At 40.6% G+C, this 20330-nt stretch overlaps 1 protein-coding gene across 9 annotated transcripts in view; it reads right to left on the minus strand.

Annotated features, from left to right (window-relative positions):
• Window positions 1–20330, minus strand: part of enox2 (ecto-NOX disulfide-thiol exchanger 2) — a 193652-nt gene that overhangs the window by 26075 nt on the left and 147247 nt on the right. For all 9 annotated transcript variants that reach the window (XM_024805276.2, XM_014412632.3, XM_024805279.2 and 6 more), the window contains 4 exons: window positions 17254–17409; window positions 8265–8471; window positions 3780–4013; window positions 2278–2490 (listed from right to left, as the gene is read on the minus strand). In XM_024805276.2, coding sequence (XP_024661044.2) covers window positions 2278–2490; window positions 3780–4013; window positions 8265–8471; window positions 17254–17409 — 810 coding nt within the window. The remainder of the gene's footprint in view (window positions 1–2277; window positions 2491–3779; window positions 4014–8264; window positions 8472–17253; window positions 17410–20330) is intronic.

Here is a 20330-nt window from a genome sequence, read left to right on the forward strand (position 1 = left end):
GGACAACAAGTTGTTCAAGTAAGAGTGTTCCTGATTTATTTTTCCTGTGCAAATGCCATAAGCTCCATGCCGCTGCTAAAACCTTTTACACGACTGTAACTACAAAGTCGTTTAAAGGGTAGAGACTCGAGTCTGGACTTTGAGTTTTTTCGGGTCATCGTGCCTAATTAGCACGAGGCAATAAGCCAGAACCTTTAACTTTAGGGTCTCCATTTACTCTGGAAGCGATGTGGTTGGGGACAGCTGCTCTGGGTCTAAATATATTCTGTGTCAGATTTTGTCTTATGTGCAGTACATCAACTGAGTGATTTTTCCACCACCAGCTACCTGTCTGTTGTCATGCAGGTGGTCATGGGTGGTCTGTGTATCTCAGAAGCCCTAACTCACGCAGAGGGGGAGCCAATAAGACCTCCAGTTAAGTGTGCGTTGGTGTGTGTGTGTTTGCAGAGTGGTGAGAGATAGCACAGTTCAAGGATCAATATCATCTTCCCAGCACCCTGTAATTTGATGGATCCAATCGATGGTCAGGGGAAAGAAGAGAGGCACATGTTCAGACAGGCTTTCAGGCCTGTGAGCATATATGGAAATATTTATACATTTTGTATACTACTCGTCTTCGACACGGCAGAAAGTCGGTCAAATACAACCTCTTCACTGTCAATTATCTGGAGTTTCTGGAGAAGCAATGTGCTTTTGAGTCTTTTTTTTTCAGGGCTTTAAGTAACACAACTTCAAATCTAGTGAGGTAGCAGCAGAAGCCAGTATCTCAAAACCTGGGCATATGCAATGTGACTGTATGCAACAATAGATACCACTAAAGATTAAGTGAACATGTTTTTGTTAAATTTGGGATAAGAGACATCCTGTAAGGTGACATATAGCTTCACAAACTACAATTTGTGGACGGCAAGTAGTAAAGCAGACAGACTTTAACTGTTATGACAAATAAAGCCTCCCCCACAGGCTGAGTTACAGTATCAGGAAAAAGCTAAGAATTTATGTTTGGCTGAAATAATTGAGAATGGCCAATACAAAACAACAACAACAACAACAACAAACAGGCCTGCCTCTCTTTCTGGTTTATACAAAGAACTATATACCCACCATCTGTGTTTTCCATGTGCATTGTTTATCTAATAAAAATGAAACAGCGAAACTAGCGACCGTCTCTAATGACGTTACGTTGTATTTAACATGCATGTGGTGACAAAGTGTTGCAGACTTTAGTGTAAATCAGCAGCCGAAGAGCTGAAGCTGCCAAAGGTGGGTTTCTCCATTTTATTATGCCTTTGGCTTTTTATCAACATCAGTGTGCAAAGCATTCCCTGTACATGCTTGCTCTCCAGTGTATTCTTGCAGAAAGTATGTTACTACGTCCATCCTGCAACCTTAACATTCCACTCCTGTGTTTTCTTCCAACAACAATATGAACCTTTCATTCCTCTGACTTTTTAAAGAAATATTTTGTATTATAGATGCAACAAAAAGGGAGCAGGAGCCTTACAGGGAACATTTCGTGGCGATCGTGGCTCAAGAGTTGGGAGTTCGCCTTGTAATCGGAAGGTTGCCGGTTCGAGCCCCGGCTTGGACAGTCTCGGTCGTTGTGTCCTTGGGCAAGACACTTCACCCGTTGCCTACTGGTGGTGGTCAGAGGGCCCGGTGGCGCCAGTGTCCGGCAGCCTCGCCTCTGTCAGTGCGCCCCAGGGTGGCTGTGGCTACAATGTAGCTGCCATCACCAGTGTGTGGATGTGTGTGTGGATGGGTGAATGATCGTGTAAAGCGCTTTGGGGTCCTTCGGGACTAATAAAGAGCTATATAAATACAGACCATTTTCATTCTTAGGAAAGAAATTAAACCTACCTTTAAGCCATGGTCCCAACAACAATTTAGTACAAGACAAGAGGGCAGCTATGACACTATTAAGCCTAACCTTTAAATCCGCAGTGTGTCGGTCAGTAGTTACATTTGTGTGCAAGCACACGGTCTGTGCATCATGTGAGAGACTGTGAACAATGTCATACTTACTTTTTAGTGGATTACAGTTCTCCAGAATGCAGGCTTGATTTGGATTCTTGGTGCCTTTGCCTAGCTTACAAACTATTTACATTCAATGTGGGTGTGCTATCCTAAAACTTACACTGAACCAAAAAGGATTTGACTCATGCCATCATATCCTCTTCCTGCATTGCACAATAAGGAGCTTACTTACAGTATATACAGTGTAAATATTGAAATATGCAAGTGTGTGTTTGTGAGAGACAGACTGTAGTAACTCACATTGAGCCAGTATACCAGCCAGAGCAGTCTTGAACTTGTCTTTGGCTTCTTCCATCTCTTTTTCATGCTGACTCTTCTCGCTCATCAGCCGGCGGATGTGGCTGTTGGAGGACTGGATCATGGAGTAGAAGTTGTTGGCGTTTCTGCGGTTAACTTCGCCTCGTTCAAGCCAGGTCAGGAGCACACGAACCGCTTCAGGAAATTTGCCGTCATCTGGGCAAGAAAGAGTAAGAGTTACGATTGACACGGAAAAGAAAAAACGTGCTGTACCCTGTACAGTCTCACGAAAGGAGAGGAGTGCACCAAACACCAAGCATGATGATAAAGCAGAGACTTCTCACCTATAATCCCATAAGGCTGAAAATATGCTCTGCTTTCTGGTCACTAATAAATGTTTCATATAATAAACTGTGAAACGCAGGAACATTGTAATATTAAAAACATGTTCTCCTGTACTGACCATATACAAAATAAAAGCAGGGTTAATAAGAGCAAGGAAACATTAAAAGCAAGTGCCTCTGGATGAAAGAAAAACAAATTATGACACACAGTTATATATTTGGAAACAAACAACTTTGTGGACTTCAACAACAGCTAAGGGCAGAGACAAGCACCCATTTATAGGGATCTTGGTGAAAACCTCCTCTATAGGTGTCTTGTCATTAAAAGCAGGATCTGAGTTATACAACTGCCTGGGAGAAACGGCTAAATCCTCTTTCCCCTTTGGAAAGAAAACCTAAATCTGAAGCAATAGTTGGGATAAAAGTTTTCACAACAGCAGCCCAAAGTGATCAGAAACAAATCCTTGGCTAGAACGGCACAGTGCTGGAGTTCTTCGCACCAAAGGCTGGGGAAGGGAGAGCTGAAAAAGACTCACGCAGATGGTTGAGAGGCACAAAGTCACAGCCATTTTGTTATTAGGCAACTGTGACTGAGACCTGGAAGTGTCACTGCTCATTAGTGAAACAAGTTTATTCAGCCAGAAACTCGACAGAAAGCCGAGAACGGGAGAAAGAGCTGAGAAGAAAAAAATAGAGAGGATGAGCAGGGAGGAGAGTAGAAGAGAGAGGACGAGATAAGAGAGAAGCATTTGCTGAGGGGAGAGTAAACTGATATACTGTGTTTAACAGCTGTTTCGTCTTTTGAAAGCAAATTTGTTAGAACATCAGAATTACTTTCTCAGATTTACCGGCTGCAGTTTATGGCTGTTCCTGTAATGTCCTGCTCTGGGAAATCCCTGCAAGCACACACACTCGCAGTACTCAACCACTGTCATGACTTATTATCTACCTTGTCAGTTTTTGGATTGCATGAATAAAGACAGTACCATGAGGCCTATTTTTGTATTCTCTCAATAACAATGTGACAGAAGCAAATGATTTTCTTCCACACATGCGACAGGTTCTTCTCTTCTGCCAATCTGTGTTTCTTATGTTTGTGTTGTCATATCCTGCATGCTTTTCATTGTACATGCTTCACAGATTGCCAGCATCCATGTCTACCTTTGATCTTGTCTCCCAGCTGACCGCACTCGTGCTCAGAGTAGTGGACGATGGGAGGAGGGGATGGTGGCCGGAGGCGATCTTCTTCCATCTTGCGTCTGTGACGCTCCTCTCTGGCTAACATGCGCTGGCGACATTCCCACTCATAGAGGTCGTCTCTGGCCTGTGCGAAGTCGACGTGGAGGCGTCCAGTGTCTTTTTTGTCTGTGCTTGAACCCAAACGGATACGATAACCTAGGAAGGAAACGGAAATTGTAAATAAAAGAGAAATAATGGTCGAACGAAGTAGGAGGCGCTTAAGAGAAACTAATGTGGAGGAGCAGAAGGAGCAACGGTAAACGTACCAGTACAAGTGAACAACTTTGTGCACACAGTTTTTATAATGTGATGTGCAATCTGCTTAGTAACAGCGTGATCACAGGTGTTACATGTTAGCCTAACGATTTCAGAATTTAGTCTAAACCACTGCTACATTTTTCCTGTCTCACAAAGCCTCTGGTTTCATTTGTTACTTCACAGTTCAGAACACGAAGGGAAAAAAGTAGAGGGTAACATGTGACATCACTCGTCACAGAGTAACAGTTACGCAGCCTCCTGTGGCACGTAGACTGCTGCAGCAAAGCAATGCAAGGCATGAATGCTTCTAATCCCGGACATCTGTCAAATTCGTACGTCCTGTTTACATCAGTTTCTTATTAAACCGTGCTCATTTGTCTTTGGTACTCTCCATTAGTCTTACACCTTCTACACTGCTCGAAAAACTGAGAAAAATGATTTAAGTTACACTTGACTGAACTGAAAAGCAATACATTTGAAAGGAGTGACACTCTAAAAAGGTATGTGTAGTCGGTGCCACTGGGGATTTCCTCTGAGCCAACAGTAAAACACTTTCCATTACTTTCAACAATGTGTATTTAGATCCAACAAAATCCAGTGAAGACACTTTTTATTGGGATCTACGAGTTGATTCACCTCCAGCATGCCCTCATCATTACTCTCTTTTTCTTGTTAGATCTCTTGGTTTGAGAAGATATATTAGCTGTAGGGTTTGTGGAGTACAGAAGGCCTGCATCCTTTTGGGAATACACAAGGGAGACTTAGAGAGGCCAATTACTTCTCTAGTGGCACTGAAACACCACAATATCCCTCATTACCCCCACTCTTCTCCACACTAGTTCCCACTTATCCCCACTCTCCCCTCCTTACTCAATTTCCACTAATGGCTGGTTGTGGACTGAAGTGAAATCTGGTCCATTTTGTGATTTAATTGCTTCGAAATGATCAAAGTGCATCCAACGTGTGTTTTCGGTCACACGTGTAAGAGTGTGTTTTCCAACTGAGCAAAGTAATGATGTGCAGAGTGATTTACTGACAGACACAACACACTCTCATCAAAGGAAAAATAAAAAGAGGGTGAAACAGTGTTGGATGCCAACAACAACAAACAAAAAAAAAGGCAGGAAAAGAAATGAGCGCGATTTCAGGGTCTCGACTGTCTGCTCCCTCTGCTTCAGGCTCCCAGTCTACTACTGCTCCAATATTTCATATGAGGAGATCTTGGTGTGGGCTGCTTGAGTGGGTGTCATTTCTAGGTAGTGTTTGCACAGTGTGTGTGTGTGGTATTATTTATGGGGGAACTACACAGCTCTGTCAATACTTTAATATATGGACCCCCACTCCCACATCTCACTGTAAGAGTATATGTGGACGAAATCGACGGGTCTCTCATTCAAACCCACACTCAGACATACACACACCTGCCTACCTACCTGCATGGACACACAATAACGCAGAGAATATTCCTGAATTGGGTTAAGAGTTTGGGGGGAGCAGGAACACAGGACAATGTGTTTGCTCTGAGAGATTTAAGATGTCTGTAGTCCAGAAGCTACTGTGGTAATATAGGAGCCTATAAGCCAGTGATACATGGTTAGTAGAGGTTTTTTGCCTTCATGGTAAATGGATTTTTTTGGCACCTGTAGTAGAAAACTCCGCGTAGATCTCTTTCCTTAAGTGACTTAATAGAGACTAGCCAGTTTTTGATTTCTGATGGTGCTCAGTCTAATAAAGAAATACGAAAACATTTTTAATAATTGAATGCTCTTCTTTGTGGTATAGCCACAAAGTTTAACCTTGGGTGCTGAAGGTGAATTACAAATGCACTGATCTACTGGGATTTCCCTGTACCACCATCTCTAGATTTTACAGAGAAAGAAAAAAATATCCAAAAGGTCTTTGTTTGTGGGATTTTGAATATTTAACCACTTGATATAAACAAAGTACGTAGAAGAGCATCTCTAAACGCACAACACACTGAGCCTTGAAGCAGATGGGCTACAGCAGCAGAAGACTGCAGCAGGTGCCACTCCTGTCAGCTAAGAACAGCAATATAAAGCTAAAATTCACACAGACTCACCACAATTGGACAATGGAGGACTGGAAAAAAACTCTGCCTGGACTGGTGACTCTCGATTACTGCGGCAACAGTAGGGTCAGAATTTGGTGTAAACATCATCTATCCTGCCTTGTATCAGACTGGCGGTGTTGTAGTGGTGTGAGGTAGTGCTGGGCGATATGGAAAAAATATTTATCACGATATGAATTATTTTATATCACGATAACGATATATATCATGATATACCACCTGACCTGTGGTCATCTAGAAAGTACGCAGTCTGTAAACAGCAAGTGCCGAGGGTGCAGTCTTTGTTGTGAGTTACCGTAAAGTATGTCGCAAATCCGGGTGCACGTACAGCAGCACCAGGTCGCAAACCACAAGACGGAATTTCTTTGCAAAAATTATCATTTTTTTTATACTTTATCTTCTCTTGCATAAAGTTAAGAGCATGTATAGTGAGAAGACAACACTAATATATTTGCCACAGGCTACTTAACCCTTTAAGACCTACCATAGAACCAAGTCCGCCAGAGCTTATCTTTATGTTTTTACATGCTGTAGTGCCATTTGTGGGAGCATTTCAAGTTTCCATACATCAATACAACCGTTATAGCCCAAATATTAAAAATATGTATGCATTAAGTCCATAGTAACTATATAAATTGCAAAAATTTGTAGTGCAATAAACTACAAAAAATTTAAAATCGTTTTTGTTTTTTTGTTTTTACATATATTTCTAGTAAGAAAAATTTAAGAGGCTTATCCCTCAAAACTGTAAATACAAAAAAGTTGCACAAAATAGTTTCCAACCACGAGAAATTTATTTTGAGTGTCTTCATAGTTTTATTTCTGAGATACACTAATTTTTATATACTACAGGAAAAATGAAAATAAATATTATAATTATAATTTCTAAGCATCCCAGAAACGATACAAAAAAGCATAAAATCAAACATGACTTTTAAAAACACCAACATAGGCTTATAAGGCCCTTTCGCGGAAATGACGTCACTTCCGGTTTCGGGCAGGTAATGGCGGATGTGCGATAGTTCGTGCTGACGTATATGCCAACGTAGGAAGTGTTATGAACATCAGCAAAGCGTGTTTCTGGAATATTATGCTTTTGTTGCTGCAAGTGCTTCTTATGCAATGTTTGCAAAGCTATATGTGGAAGGAAATCGTGACCTAGGGCAAGCTGATGGCATTAGATGTAAGTACGACTCCGGTTTCACATGCAAAAAATTTTTTTTTCGCTACCTTACGTGGTTCCAGTTCTACAGGGATTTAAAAATAGTTAGGTAAAACGGAGTTTGCCTGCTCCGACCGGTTGTAAAGGGTTAACTATATATTTTATGTAATAATTTATAAAATTTGGGTTAGAAACGATAGAAGACACTTTTCTCTCGTCCACACGATACATATCGTCATATCGCCCAGCACTAGTTGGAGGGATGTTTTCTGGCAATCCATTGTTTCAACACCGCAGCCTGAGTGCTGCTGCTGACCATGTCCATCCCTTTATAACCACACTGTACCCATCTTCTGATGGCTACTTTGAGTAAGGTAACATGCCACGTCACAAAGCTCAAACCATCACAAACTGGTGTCCTTAACATGGAAATTAGATCACTGTACTAAAAAGGCCTCCACAGTCACCCCATCGCAATCCAGGAAAGCACCTTCGGGTTGTGGTGCAACTGAAAAAATCTGCAGCAACTGTGTGATGCTATTACGTTATCGTCATGCTATGTTAACATGGAGCAGACTCTCTTATGAATGTCTCCAGCAGAATAAGGCAGTTCTCATATCAGAAAGAGGGTCAAACATGGTACCAGCAAGGTTTACACAGCGAGTTGTTTTAGCAAAGGTCTTGATATTTTCTGACAGTTGTTTTGTTTGTTTTTGGTAGGCATTTTACCAAAGCACTGAAGTGCTCAATGAAAACACGGATGGCAGCAGGACATCCACAAGCTCACTTTGTGATTCTTTAAGTGGTACTTGAACTACAGAAATTCACACCACTGCGTTTCATCAGTAAGGCCTTAAACAATAAATAAAATTAAGGCTTTAGATTTGCGACCTCTTACCTGACAGGAAGAGCGCCTTGTCCACAGTTGGCTCCTCCGCAAATCTGATATGGCAAAAGTTCTTCTTGCTTTTGCGTATGGCTGTGATATCGCCACACTGTCCAAAGACCTCCATGATGAGCTGCTCTGTGGCATTTTCTGGCAGACCACCGACAAACACAGTCTTACATCCCGGAGGGCGGTCTCTGGTTGCCGGAGGGGGCAGGTCTGTGACAAAGAACAGCCATGTGTAAGACATCATCAAGTTGAAATATAAATACGAGGCTGGAAAAACTAACAACTCTAATTAGTCGACAGCATTTCTTAATGTTTGCAGTTCAAAAAAGTCCTCTGCAATGTTTCTCAATCACTGCTGTGTGAACTTAAACACAGGCAACCCGAGAACAATTCAGGTAAAACACTTTATTTTGAGCATGAATTTTGCTCCTTGTGAAGATGAAAACAATACAAGCAGCGGTAACCACTGATTGGACTTTGCCAGAGAAAAGTGGTTTTCTTTAAAATTCATTGCAAGAAAAAAACAAAACAAAAACAAAGTAACAAACAGAACTATTATCAACAGCACTGCCTGAAAAATGAGGGTAAATGATTAAAAAACCTTTCATCACTTTGTAATAATAACATTTAATCGAATAGGTGTTTATTTTGTCTTTTTTAAGACATCTGTGTATTAAACATGGAGACAAGTCAAAACTATAGATGAAAATAAAGCAGAACTGCAGCCAACCATAAAAATAAAACCTGGATTATCATGTACAATAAAAATATCCATTAAAATAAAGATAAGAGAAGACCATTGGTGCTATGAGAAATGCAAAATTTTAATAAATAATTATAGCATAATAAAGGATCCCATCACCAAATAAGCAAGACTGACAAAAGCAAATGCAGCGTAATAGCAGGGCATTAATGAAAAATCCATTTTAGAAAAAGCCTCTACATTCAGACTGAGAATAATGAGGGCCAGATCACAGCAACATTAAAAGAGCAAGATGGCATCTGTATATAATACAAGCAAAAACCAAATTCTCAGGGTGATGCTGTGCATTTTCAGTGAAGTCATTCTAGAATAGAGCACTCATGACCTAAAAAAATTATGAAGCTTAATCATATCATTAATGAATAATGACCTCTTTAAGCAAGAGTTTTTTTGTAAGAGAAACTGAAAAATCAAACCCTCCCATCCATGAAAATGAAATTCTGTTGGCCCCAAAGTGACAGATCTTTTAATGTGAAGGGTCCCTGGCACTGCAGAAATCACTTATTCATCACAGATGAATGTTGACTGATTTAATCTCCAATAGCTACGGCTTCTCATCCATGATGAATATGATTAGCGTGGTCTACGAGAAGTGAACCAGCTAATCAGTGTAGTGCAGAGGATGCTGTATTTCTAGACGTCTACTAGGAAATCTCTGCAATGGGGCTGAACCTGGTTGGATACCTGAGATATAGGAGGAAGATTGGTCAGGATATAGGTGTTTTTAGTAGTAGATTTCAGTAGTGGCATGAAACGAAAAACAAAAAAGTATTTTTTCCTAGTAACAGCTGTTAAGAAAGAGTCTAGCAGCACCCTGAGTTTCCTATTCTGCCTTCTGGATCAGTCTTTAAAGGATTCATCTGTTGACACAAGTGCACACATCTAGAGTGCAGTCAGAAAAAAACTCCCCTCATATTCTCATTATTCTCATATATGCACTGGTGAATACAATTTCAGATTCACGTTACACATGGTTCATGTTTCTTTATATTTTGTTTTGTCATTCAACAACCAAACAGTCTTCCACTGATGCTTGTAAAGCAAGAACTCAAACTTTAATGAAAGCTCTGGATTCAATGCAGCACAGGATTTGATAAAAGAATGACGGAGAGGACGGCACGAGCTGCTGTGTTCTCAGCAGGGTGGCTCATCTCATGCTCAACAACAAACTAGACTGGTAGTGGACTCCTGATGCAGTTTCGGTTTTGGTAACAGTTTAGGATCATTATTAGCTACTATGAAACACTAATGCCTTATTCTCGATCAATAGCCTCCTACTTAACAATAAGGAAGAAAGTCGTCATTAATAAGTTATGTTCTTATATATGTTGTTCTATATATGCTCTTACTTTGTGCTGTACCACAAGAACAGGCATTCTTCGTTCTGCAGCCTCAAACATTTAAACATGTTATTTGGTTACGTTTAGACACCAAAATGACTTTTTGGGTTAAGTTTCAAGGTTAACATATTTACCTGAGGTTTTCTCAATGCTCTGTGTTGTTTTCTGTTCAATCGCTGATTACAGTGAATGATAACTGCCTACTAATCTCTGCAGGCAGGTTTGTAGGGAGATTAGCCTGTTAAAGATCATTCCTATGAGACTCACGAGAACTGATAACAGGAACTCAGTGGGCATTAAACATCTGGATTGGCTGTGCACATAGATAATCCTGCACAACAAAAAGCTCCGTCGGCTGAAAACAATGATTGTTTCGTAGCCTTGAACAATTGCAGCCTCTTTCAACTGCTTTTCAGAAAATCTCTGAAGTGGACGAGTATGAAATGGGATCGTTCTACGTGTAATGACTTCTTGTTTAACTGGAATAAACCCTGTATCATTTTAATGTGTTTACGGTGTTACAAATAGAACTTGTTAACTGCAGAAGTTGTGCACTATAAAGGATTTTATTATTACTTGGTTCTGGGGAGGCAACTTTATACCAGACAGTAGGAAGCTTTAATTCTGAGCTACTTGGAGACTATTAACACTTGGAGGTTTTGTAAAAGTTAACATCTTACCATATTTATTTTAAATAATTAACCACATGCTATTTGGGGAGCCTGACTATTCGCGAGATACTACTACCTTAGAAAGTCTATACTAAACAAAGCATACTGAACATGTAATCATGTAAAATTTCATTGCTTACTATTAACAACAAGTAATTACTGACTGACCTAGCAGATGCACAGCATGATCATAAGGAACAAAGGTGAAACAACTGGTTCATAATATCTAATAAAAAGCCAACCGGCTATGCACTTGGACACCGTTTAAAGCCAAGCCTTGGTTTGGCAATAATAAACAATATATTGCTAACTGTTACATTATTTAGTTATTATAAGCACAACAATATACTACAGCATCATGTAACACACAAAGAAAAAAGTTAGGGGAAGGAAGTTTAGTTGTGAAAACATAACGATCCAAAGTCAGAGTTTTCTTTTGGCTAAAAAGCTTTATCAGCTCATAATCCCCTGCTGTCAGAACTCCTTGTACTTGCATGCAGCACTGTTAAGAGCTGCAAACAAACTTTATGTCTCTGAGCCGGAGCCAGCACCATCTCTTTCTTTTAATTTTTCCCCCTGTATCTCTTCTACCTTTACACACAGGCTCCAACAACCCATCCCTCCCTCTGCCTCTCCTTTTCTTTAAATGCGACCGTTAAAGCAAACATCGTCTGTTTCATTCCTTGACCTCTAGAGTTGGCGGATTAGACTAGTTTTTCAGTTGAGATGGACAGAAAAAGTAAAGGCAGAGCAGAAAAAGCTGCGATAGCACAGAAACGCTTTGTTGGCAGATGCAACAAAGACTTCCAAATTAACTGACCTTTTCGGTCCACGAGCGGCCGATGGAGCAAGGAGGACAGAGAAGGGAGAACAGGTGCAGTGCAGAAATAACCTAATGTGACATGCTGTAAGTTATCTAAAAAGAATACAATGGAAAGTCTTGGGGTTTTTTTTTGGCCTAAATCTGTGAATTTCTGTGTATCTTTTAAAACTTAGCAGGAGTGAAATCATTTTGCAATCCCCTCGGCTGCCTGCTGTGCTACTGAATCGCACTGTTTATCACAATCGAACATTTTATGCAAACGAATTAGAAACAACTCTCTAGATGAGCTATTTGTGACTTCCAGATTACAGTAAATACACGATATCAGAGGATATCAAAGCACAGTGCATGTGATTGCATTTTATGCAAATATAATGAGCCAGTGAACCTGAGGCTAAGGAAGCATAGGAAGAGGATGGATGGAGCAGCTTTTGCAGGATCTTTTGTGGAAATCATTTGGGAAATCATACAACACAAATGACTAAAAAACATTCTGTGTTTTCGACAGTGCACACAAAGGAAAGCAGGAGAAACAGAAAATTGAGCAGACGGCTAAATGGAAGAGACAAAACAGAATTTTAGCAGGTTAGAAAGTACTAATAATATAATAAAGGACAAACCAGTGGCTCAAAAATTACCCTGTGATTTTCTCTTGTATTAGACCGAATTATTCTGCACATACAGTTTCATGAATGTGGCTGTAAAGCAAACAGACTGGCTAATTTTTAGTTCAGCCCTGTCCCAATGGCCTGCTCTTCATATGACCACCCAGTGGTTTGCTACACTGTCACAGGTTATTGTAATCCATCAGCTTGACTGACCAGACACCCTTTCATGGTCTGAGAAGATGCCACAGAGAGGAAGCTTTGTCCCTCAAAGGCCAACAGTTTACAAGACTGTGGTGTGAATAAGGCACGGCGGGACCGCAGATCGTCATTTTGAGCCGTCTTTATTTGCTGCGGCTGCAGCTCACAGGCTGCCAGCCGCACATGAACCGCACCACAAAACACTCCACCAACCCCTGAGTCCCGTGTTTTAACACGGTGGACGTGATTGCGGATGCTGTGCAAGTGCGTCCGCACGGCCCCGCAGACCACGCCCCACCACAAAAGACAAACTACAATCTACACACATTCAAGTACCTATGTTTAGCTGATTCTTGTCAGGGGTAAACTAAGCCATGTGCACGAAGAATTACGGTGAAAAATGGCACAACTGTCTCACAACTGCACACACTGCGATCTGCACATCAGTGTCTGTTTGCTTTTGTTTGGTTTAATCGGTTTGCTTACTACTGTCTGAATAACTGGTTGTTGCAAACACATGAAGCACTGGCATGTACAATGGGGCCCTGCTTATGGCGCGCAACGCTTGCGCGAAATGCATCAAAATCAATAATGAGCCAAGAAACTGGGAAAAAAAAACCAAACAAACCAACCAAACATTTCTGAGCATCCTTCCTAAATATTTTATACTGTATGTGTTCATATGTCGAACTGGTACACACTGCAAGAATACTAAAATCTCTTTAAAGATAGCTATACAAACTCTTCTCTAACAACATCCTCAGAGGGTTGGATAAGAAAAACAGTTATCAAGCTTTGAAGTGGGTCCATAGGTCCAAATACTGGGAGCAAAGCCTTTGCAAACCATTTACAATACCACCGAAGCATTATATAGTCGACCAGGCAAAAGAGGCAGTAGAGAAGGTGAACCAGTGATCAATGCTGAATTGAGAGGGTTTGACTGAAGTCAAGAGGGGGGACGCATTGAGAAGAAGGGCTTGATGAGGATGTACGCTGATTGTAAGGTTATGCACACTGAGAAGACAGAAGAGCGAGAACGCACAAGAGCTGGGGGAGGGCTGAAAGGGTTGTTGTTGCTCAGCTAAAAGGTCAGTGAGCGAGGATGCTGCATGCGGTGTCAGGTTGAGTGTGTGCAGCTAGAGGGTAATGACTACTTGTGATGGACACCATATGCAACCTTGTTGCCAAGAAGCGAGTACTTTCCTGTGATATTTGCTTAACGCCTCAATGCAGCTAATGCCAGTGTTTGCTTCGCTGTTACAGTTCAAACCGTGAGCAACATTAATATGGCTCTGGTTCCAAGCAGCAGTCCTTAGTTACTGTAACAGTGATTCATGCACATTCCATTAACAGCAAGCTTTATACTGGCTCAATGGTGAAGTATAATCCAACTGTATTATATGTTCTCTGGGTAAACACATGACAAAGACTTCAAATAACTTCATCTCCCAACGATTTGTCCCGGCCACCACTATTTTGCATCTCAAAGCACTTTTGACAGCATGCAGTATGAAATAATGATTCAGTGCTATCAAAATGTTCTCCTCTCACTCACCCGTCAGTTCTGTCATACTGGGAAGACAACACAGCCTTAGCGAGACAGATGCTGACAAGATCCTATTCTCAAAAATAAAACACCACTTTTTGATATGAAAGACTGGGTAAACTTTCTTGCCTGTTAAATAAAAGCTGATACAGTATCCGGTGCAACTGTGCATTTAACTATCTGACAGTATTGACTTAAATAAAGCGGTTTTCTACCGTTTTCTGCACGTCAGACTCTCTTTTTAGCTTCAGAGGTCTCCAGATATATCCCCACATGCCACGCCCAGCCCTGTCCTTTAGCTGACTGAATTTTTCAGTCGAGGTGAGATAATCGTCAATGACACCACATATAAAGACGTGAAATTAATAACACTGATCCTGTAACAATGATACCTTTCAGGCTTGGAATGTAATAAGCAGCAAGCAAACAGACAGGATTTCAAGTTTGTGTTGGAGACAGGAGAAAATGGGTATGTGTAAGAGTTCAGGCAACTCTGACAAAAGGCCAAATTGCGATGGCTAGACGACTGCTCAGAGCAACTCCAAAATGACAGGTCGAAGTTAGTAGCTTCAGAAAGGTTATCAAATGAAGGACAACGGGTGATGTGGAGTGATGGCTGGCCCGTGTGGTCCAATCACATACACAGAAGTAGTGTAAGTGTAAGATGTGTCAGAACAGAGTCCACTGCAGTTTACTGTGTAAAGGTGATCACTGCCCATGCCTTAAAGCTCCTACAAGAAATGTGAGCATTACACTTAAGACCACAGAACAACAGCAGGAAGAGACCAGGTTTGACTTATCATCCATCTTTTACATTATAGTGATCGCCAGATGTTCACACCACATCTGGTAGAAGGGTAATTTACATAGCAAAACCTCCCAAAGAAGAAACAAGACAAAGAACAGCGTTACGTTTGCAGTCTGTTAGATATGCTGGCCTTGCCTCGCTCCATAAAGATGTGTTGTCCAATTCCTCAAGACACCTTCAAAGGTCCTGTAATGGTCTGTTAAGTGCAAAACTCCTTTGGGGTTTGGCCTGATAGTCATTACCTTAAGGCTCAGCAACATATTTTTAATATTATTTCTCAATTAACAGTTTTCGGGATGGAAATAGAATGAGTCAAACTGTAGATGAGATATTGTAAATAAACTGGCGACATACCACAACCTTGCCAAATACCTGAACTGGTTTTAGTCAGTTCCCTTAGCTGGAAAATGCGACCCTGACAGATACACCTGAGATCGACACCAGAACTCTCAGAGCCACAGAAACACAAAATCAACCCATTTGATAAGGCGCCAATTCTCACTGGGCATTAGCCATTCCTGTAGACCTCCTACAGAGCTACTTAGCTTTCATGAGAAGAATCAAGCTAGACAGCTTCTCAATTGTCTGCCTATTTTAAAATACCTGGCTTATAGATGGACTGCTTTTTTGTGACACTGGAATAAGTGACACGCAAAAAGATCATAGGTAGAGCTGGGGAGCAAAAAAGCGAGAGAAGAGTAAGTGGAGCAGAGTAGAAAGGCAGGGAAGTAGAAAGTAACAAGGAGGATGAAAAAGGTTACCAATTAAGCCTCATGTCCATGTGCCACCAAGGATTGAAAAGGTTTTGGGAAGAGATCATTTTCCACAAAAAGTTTTCACTCGCGCTTGTGACTGTGAGTGACTGTGACAGGCTATAAAGTTGTTGGGTAATTTCTTGACAAGCTGATCCCTCATTTAGCCTCAGGGTTTGTAGGTGCCCCTGAACAAAGTACCTGGTTCATTTCTGTACTTGCTCCTGACAACTAGCTCGAAATATGATCCAAGGTGAAGTTAAACTTTTAATCTGCTTTTCTCTCTGCTCTATTTTGTCACATATACTGAGCCAAAATGCATACAGCAGATGCACAAGAATATCTTAAAACAGCTTTATGTGCGCCGTGAAAAACAATATTTGCCTAATAAAATTCAGGAGTGTGTTTTGTTTTGCAAAAGGATTGTAAACTAGTGAATGCTAATGTGGTAAGGAGCTTTTCTTTCAGTTCACCTTGAAGATGACATGTAGCACTTGTTTGAAAAAAGTCCCCAGGCAGAGAGCTTTATGCAGCAGGAAATCCGTAAAGCAGAGGTGGGATCAATCAAAGTACCCCCCCACTATTTTGGTTCCTAACTCAGAATAATTGGAAGGTGGCGGTGAGATAAATATAAACGCCACTCTGGGAAACACACATACCATCAGATTATACAAAGTGAGATTTTTGCCCTGAGAATTTCCACTGTGTTTGTCAGAATGTAAATGCAGCTTAAAGTGAACAGGTGTATCTTCTCTTGTACTGACATTGTTTATGACAGTGTAATACTAAGTCTAAGCAACATTTTAACAAAACCGTATGGGTAGAAATCCTGCAAAGCAATAAATCACCTAAACTGATAAATATGATCAAATCTTCAAGAAACAACTCAATTTTTTTCTTTTTTCTTTTTTTCATTTCTTTTGCATCTGCAGTAAAGTGAAAAAATAATTTTGGCGTAGATGTTGTGGGACTTCCCTACAGTTCTGCACATGGATCGAAAGCATAAGGACATTGAAGCACGAAAGTAGAATCACAAACAGAACAGACTGGAGCTTGATGTGGGTTGCAAAGTGGCTTGCACGACAACTGTCAGCAGGCTAAAGCAATGTAAATAAAAGGGCTTACTTAAGATTTTACCAACATGATCAGTGGTCAGCTGATGTCAGCTGGAATTGAAACCAGCTGATGAGATCAGCTGTTTGGTCTCAACTTTGTAGCCATCTATGCTCAATCTGAACTAATGTTCCGATCAATTTAGCTGAAGATGCTGTCCAGGACACTGGGAAATTATTAACAAGATTATTAATTAAACCAAATTAAAAAATAATGCATTTCAAAACCTGACCCTTCTTTGAGGTATTTTTAATTAAGGTGCTGCATCTCAAGCTCTAACACAAGCCGATGTCTGCCAAAGAAATGTGGTCTTTTTAGCTGTATTAGAAGAAAAGAGCCGGTGTAGGATTAGCATAATACTATGACTTACTGGGGTTGGGGGGGAACAAGGTGCAGCTTTTGCAGTGGATGATCTCCTTGACAACTGGTACGTCTTGGGAGAGAGCTGCAGGTACCATACCGAGGCCGGGCATCATTGGGTTCATGGGGGTAATTCCAGCCATCATACCAAGGCTAGGGTCAAAATCTGGAGGCAGGAGAGAAATATGAATGAGCTCAAACAGTAGTTTCCTTCCAAAGGGAAAAGGTAACACCTACACAGTAACAATAAACAGAGTTGCACTGAATAACCAACCTTTGGTCAGATATCACCTCAGCCCATACTAAATCTTTTAAGTTGCATTCACATTGCGTACTTATTCCCTGAGTGATTCTCTGTCAACAACAGTGACACACAAGCAGCCTACACATAATGGAATACACAGCCATGCATGAATAAATAATCTTGCAAACCACATGCATATTTCAAGAAGTTTTTACTGAGTCATTCTTTCTCTGTCACCCCTGTTGTTTGAATGATGAACTTACAGATAATGCAAGTGGGTCTACATATCAGAGCAGCTTTATTTACAATGCTGATTCACACTGGGGCTGGGAAACATGGACACATCTACTCTCATACTGAAACAAAGGCAAACACTGCACTTTTTTGTGCATACTAGTCTCAATATGGAACTTTATAAAATGGAAATGATGCTCCTCACCACATCGTCCAATGTGTCAACATCATCTGCAGAGGATCTGGAGTTTACAATTATGCCGCGGGGTGAGTGAAGCTTTTGCATTTGTGCATGCACATGCAAGAGCGCTGCTCGCAAATCTGTCACAAAAGGTTATATGCAAAATGTGATGCTCGAGATACTGTATGTTTAAAAAAAAGTGACACTAGTTAAAACTGTTTTACAGACGGTGACATTTACTGATTGCCAGACATGTTGGTCACCAGCGGAATCAGGAAATACATAAATTAACCAGCAAAATAATGAATCTGAGACATCTTACAGCAAACTAATTTCTGGGAGAATTTAATGTTTTTCCTTAGTTTATTTGTAGATATGCAGATGCGGTCCTATCAGTCAGCACAGTGGGAGGGTTCAGCAGAGCAGACAGGAGGAGTGTGGATCCCCACAGTGTTCGATATCCAACAAATTAAAAAGAAATTAAACGACATTTAATAACCAAACTGTGTAAAATATATAATGAACCATGAAATTACTAAAGAAAGTATTAAAACTCGACTAATTAATTTTCAGTGACAGATTTTTCAGAACTGTGATCATGTCACAGACATGTCAAAGTAAGGCTCTTCAAAAGATGATGTAACAGTTACTGTTTCTGCTGATTAATCTGCTTCTACTAAAATCAAACACCGACAAAGCAATACAGTTCATCTGACGTGTAACATCCTGCAGGCATCTTTCATCTACTCCTTAAACACTATTGTTTATCTTTCTTGCAAACAAAGTTAAAGTGACAATCTGGTAGCATGTTGTGCTTTTAAAATCAGTCTATTGTTAACCACATGAATGTGTAATGTGTCAGTCGTTTCCTTTTAATTACAGGTTAATTACTATGTACTACTTCTATGACAACTACTATTTTATGACATGGCAAGGCAATCAAAATATTTGCTTCTGACTTATATAATAGGCTTGTTCTAAAGGCAGCAGGTGTTAAAAGCTGTTGAGTTATCGTCTTAACTGCTTCTGATTTTTGATGAAAACCCAAAATGTCTTCGTCATCTTTAAACCATTTGCTGGAGGTCACTTTGTTCTTCTTGCTGCTGAAGACAGTCCTTTATAGCTGGGGTAGTAGTCATGATGCAGACTTAATTTGGGGACTATCAGATTCATCAGATGCCTCATAGGGCTGTGCCATGCTGTCCACAATGATAGCAGTATTTAAAAAAAAAAACCATGTCTGAGAGCAGTGTGCCAGCCTCTGATGACAATTTAAGGCCTAAAAAAAAAAAAAAAAAAAAGGAGCTGCTTCAATAATATGCAAGTGAGGTGGCTACAAGAGGTCAGACCTCCAACTAAGCCCCATATTTTACAAAATATATAAGGAAACTCTTCCTGGTAAAGATGGAAATAAACCCGTTCCACCACTTAAGGCAAAAACACAGCATTGACTACAACCAGCCTATTGAGGCATGTGAGGAGGAGATACGAGCAGCTGGTGACTCAACAGGCAGTTGCTGGAGCACTCGCTAGTAGCAATCCAAATAACAAAAAGAACAAACAGCGGGGACTGATGCGGTTACGGTGGAAAAGAATGGCTTTAAGCAACTAGTTAAAGAGCTCAACACAAGATCCCACGCAGAAAATACTTCTGTTTCAATTTTACTATTCTATGCAGGCTCCTGAAGAGTTACAAGGTTAAGCTAGTATAACAACAATTAAAGTAAAAAGCTGAGCAGGTTTATTAAGGAAACACTTCCTAGGTTACCGTTCTGTATCACTATTGGACTATAATGCTACTGCTGGCACCTGCTGGCAATACAGTTGCACTTCAAACGAGCTGTTTGCTGTTGCTCATTAAAAAAAAGAAGGCTGGAAAATGACATTCACTTTTTTCCACTAATAAATGCCACTGCCTGCAAGCTGCAGTCACCTTATTTCAATATCATGAACATTATCACAGATTTCCTCTCACAATATAATCGTGATACATTTTTGAGGCGATATCGCCTGCCCCTAACGGGTAATAATGTAAAACAAAAAACCCTTTTGCATCTACCTTGGCAATTTAAAATATAAAACGGAGATGTCTCGCTTCAAATACCACGCTTTGATTTAATTAAATGCACATTAAACAGACATGTCACTGTAGTGTCAACCCTTAATATCTCACTTCTCTCATTGCCACCTCTGAGGTCCACGTTTCACACAGCATACTTAATGATGTGAACAGACAAGTCATCCATCCCACATGACATGATCACGGAATTAAAACTGACAGTTTGCTGGGATATTTCAGCTCCTCCTGACATGAAACATGATGCAACTAACTTTCACTGTCGCTGCAGTCTTCATGTAACTGCACTGTGTCGTTCTTACAGTACCTTTGGGTCCAACTCATGTTTATTGAATCCTGATTTGTAATCGG

This window comes from Maylandia zebra, linkage group LG2, assembly GCF_041146795.1.
Source record: "Maylandia zebra isolate NMK-2024a linkage group LG2, Mzebra_GT3a, whole genome shotgun sequence".
Classification (NCBI taxonomy): domain Eukaryota; kingdom Metazoa; phylum Chordata; class Actinopteri; order Cichliformes; family Cichlidae; genus Maylandia; species Maylandia zebra.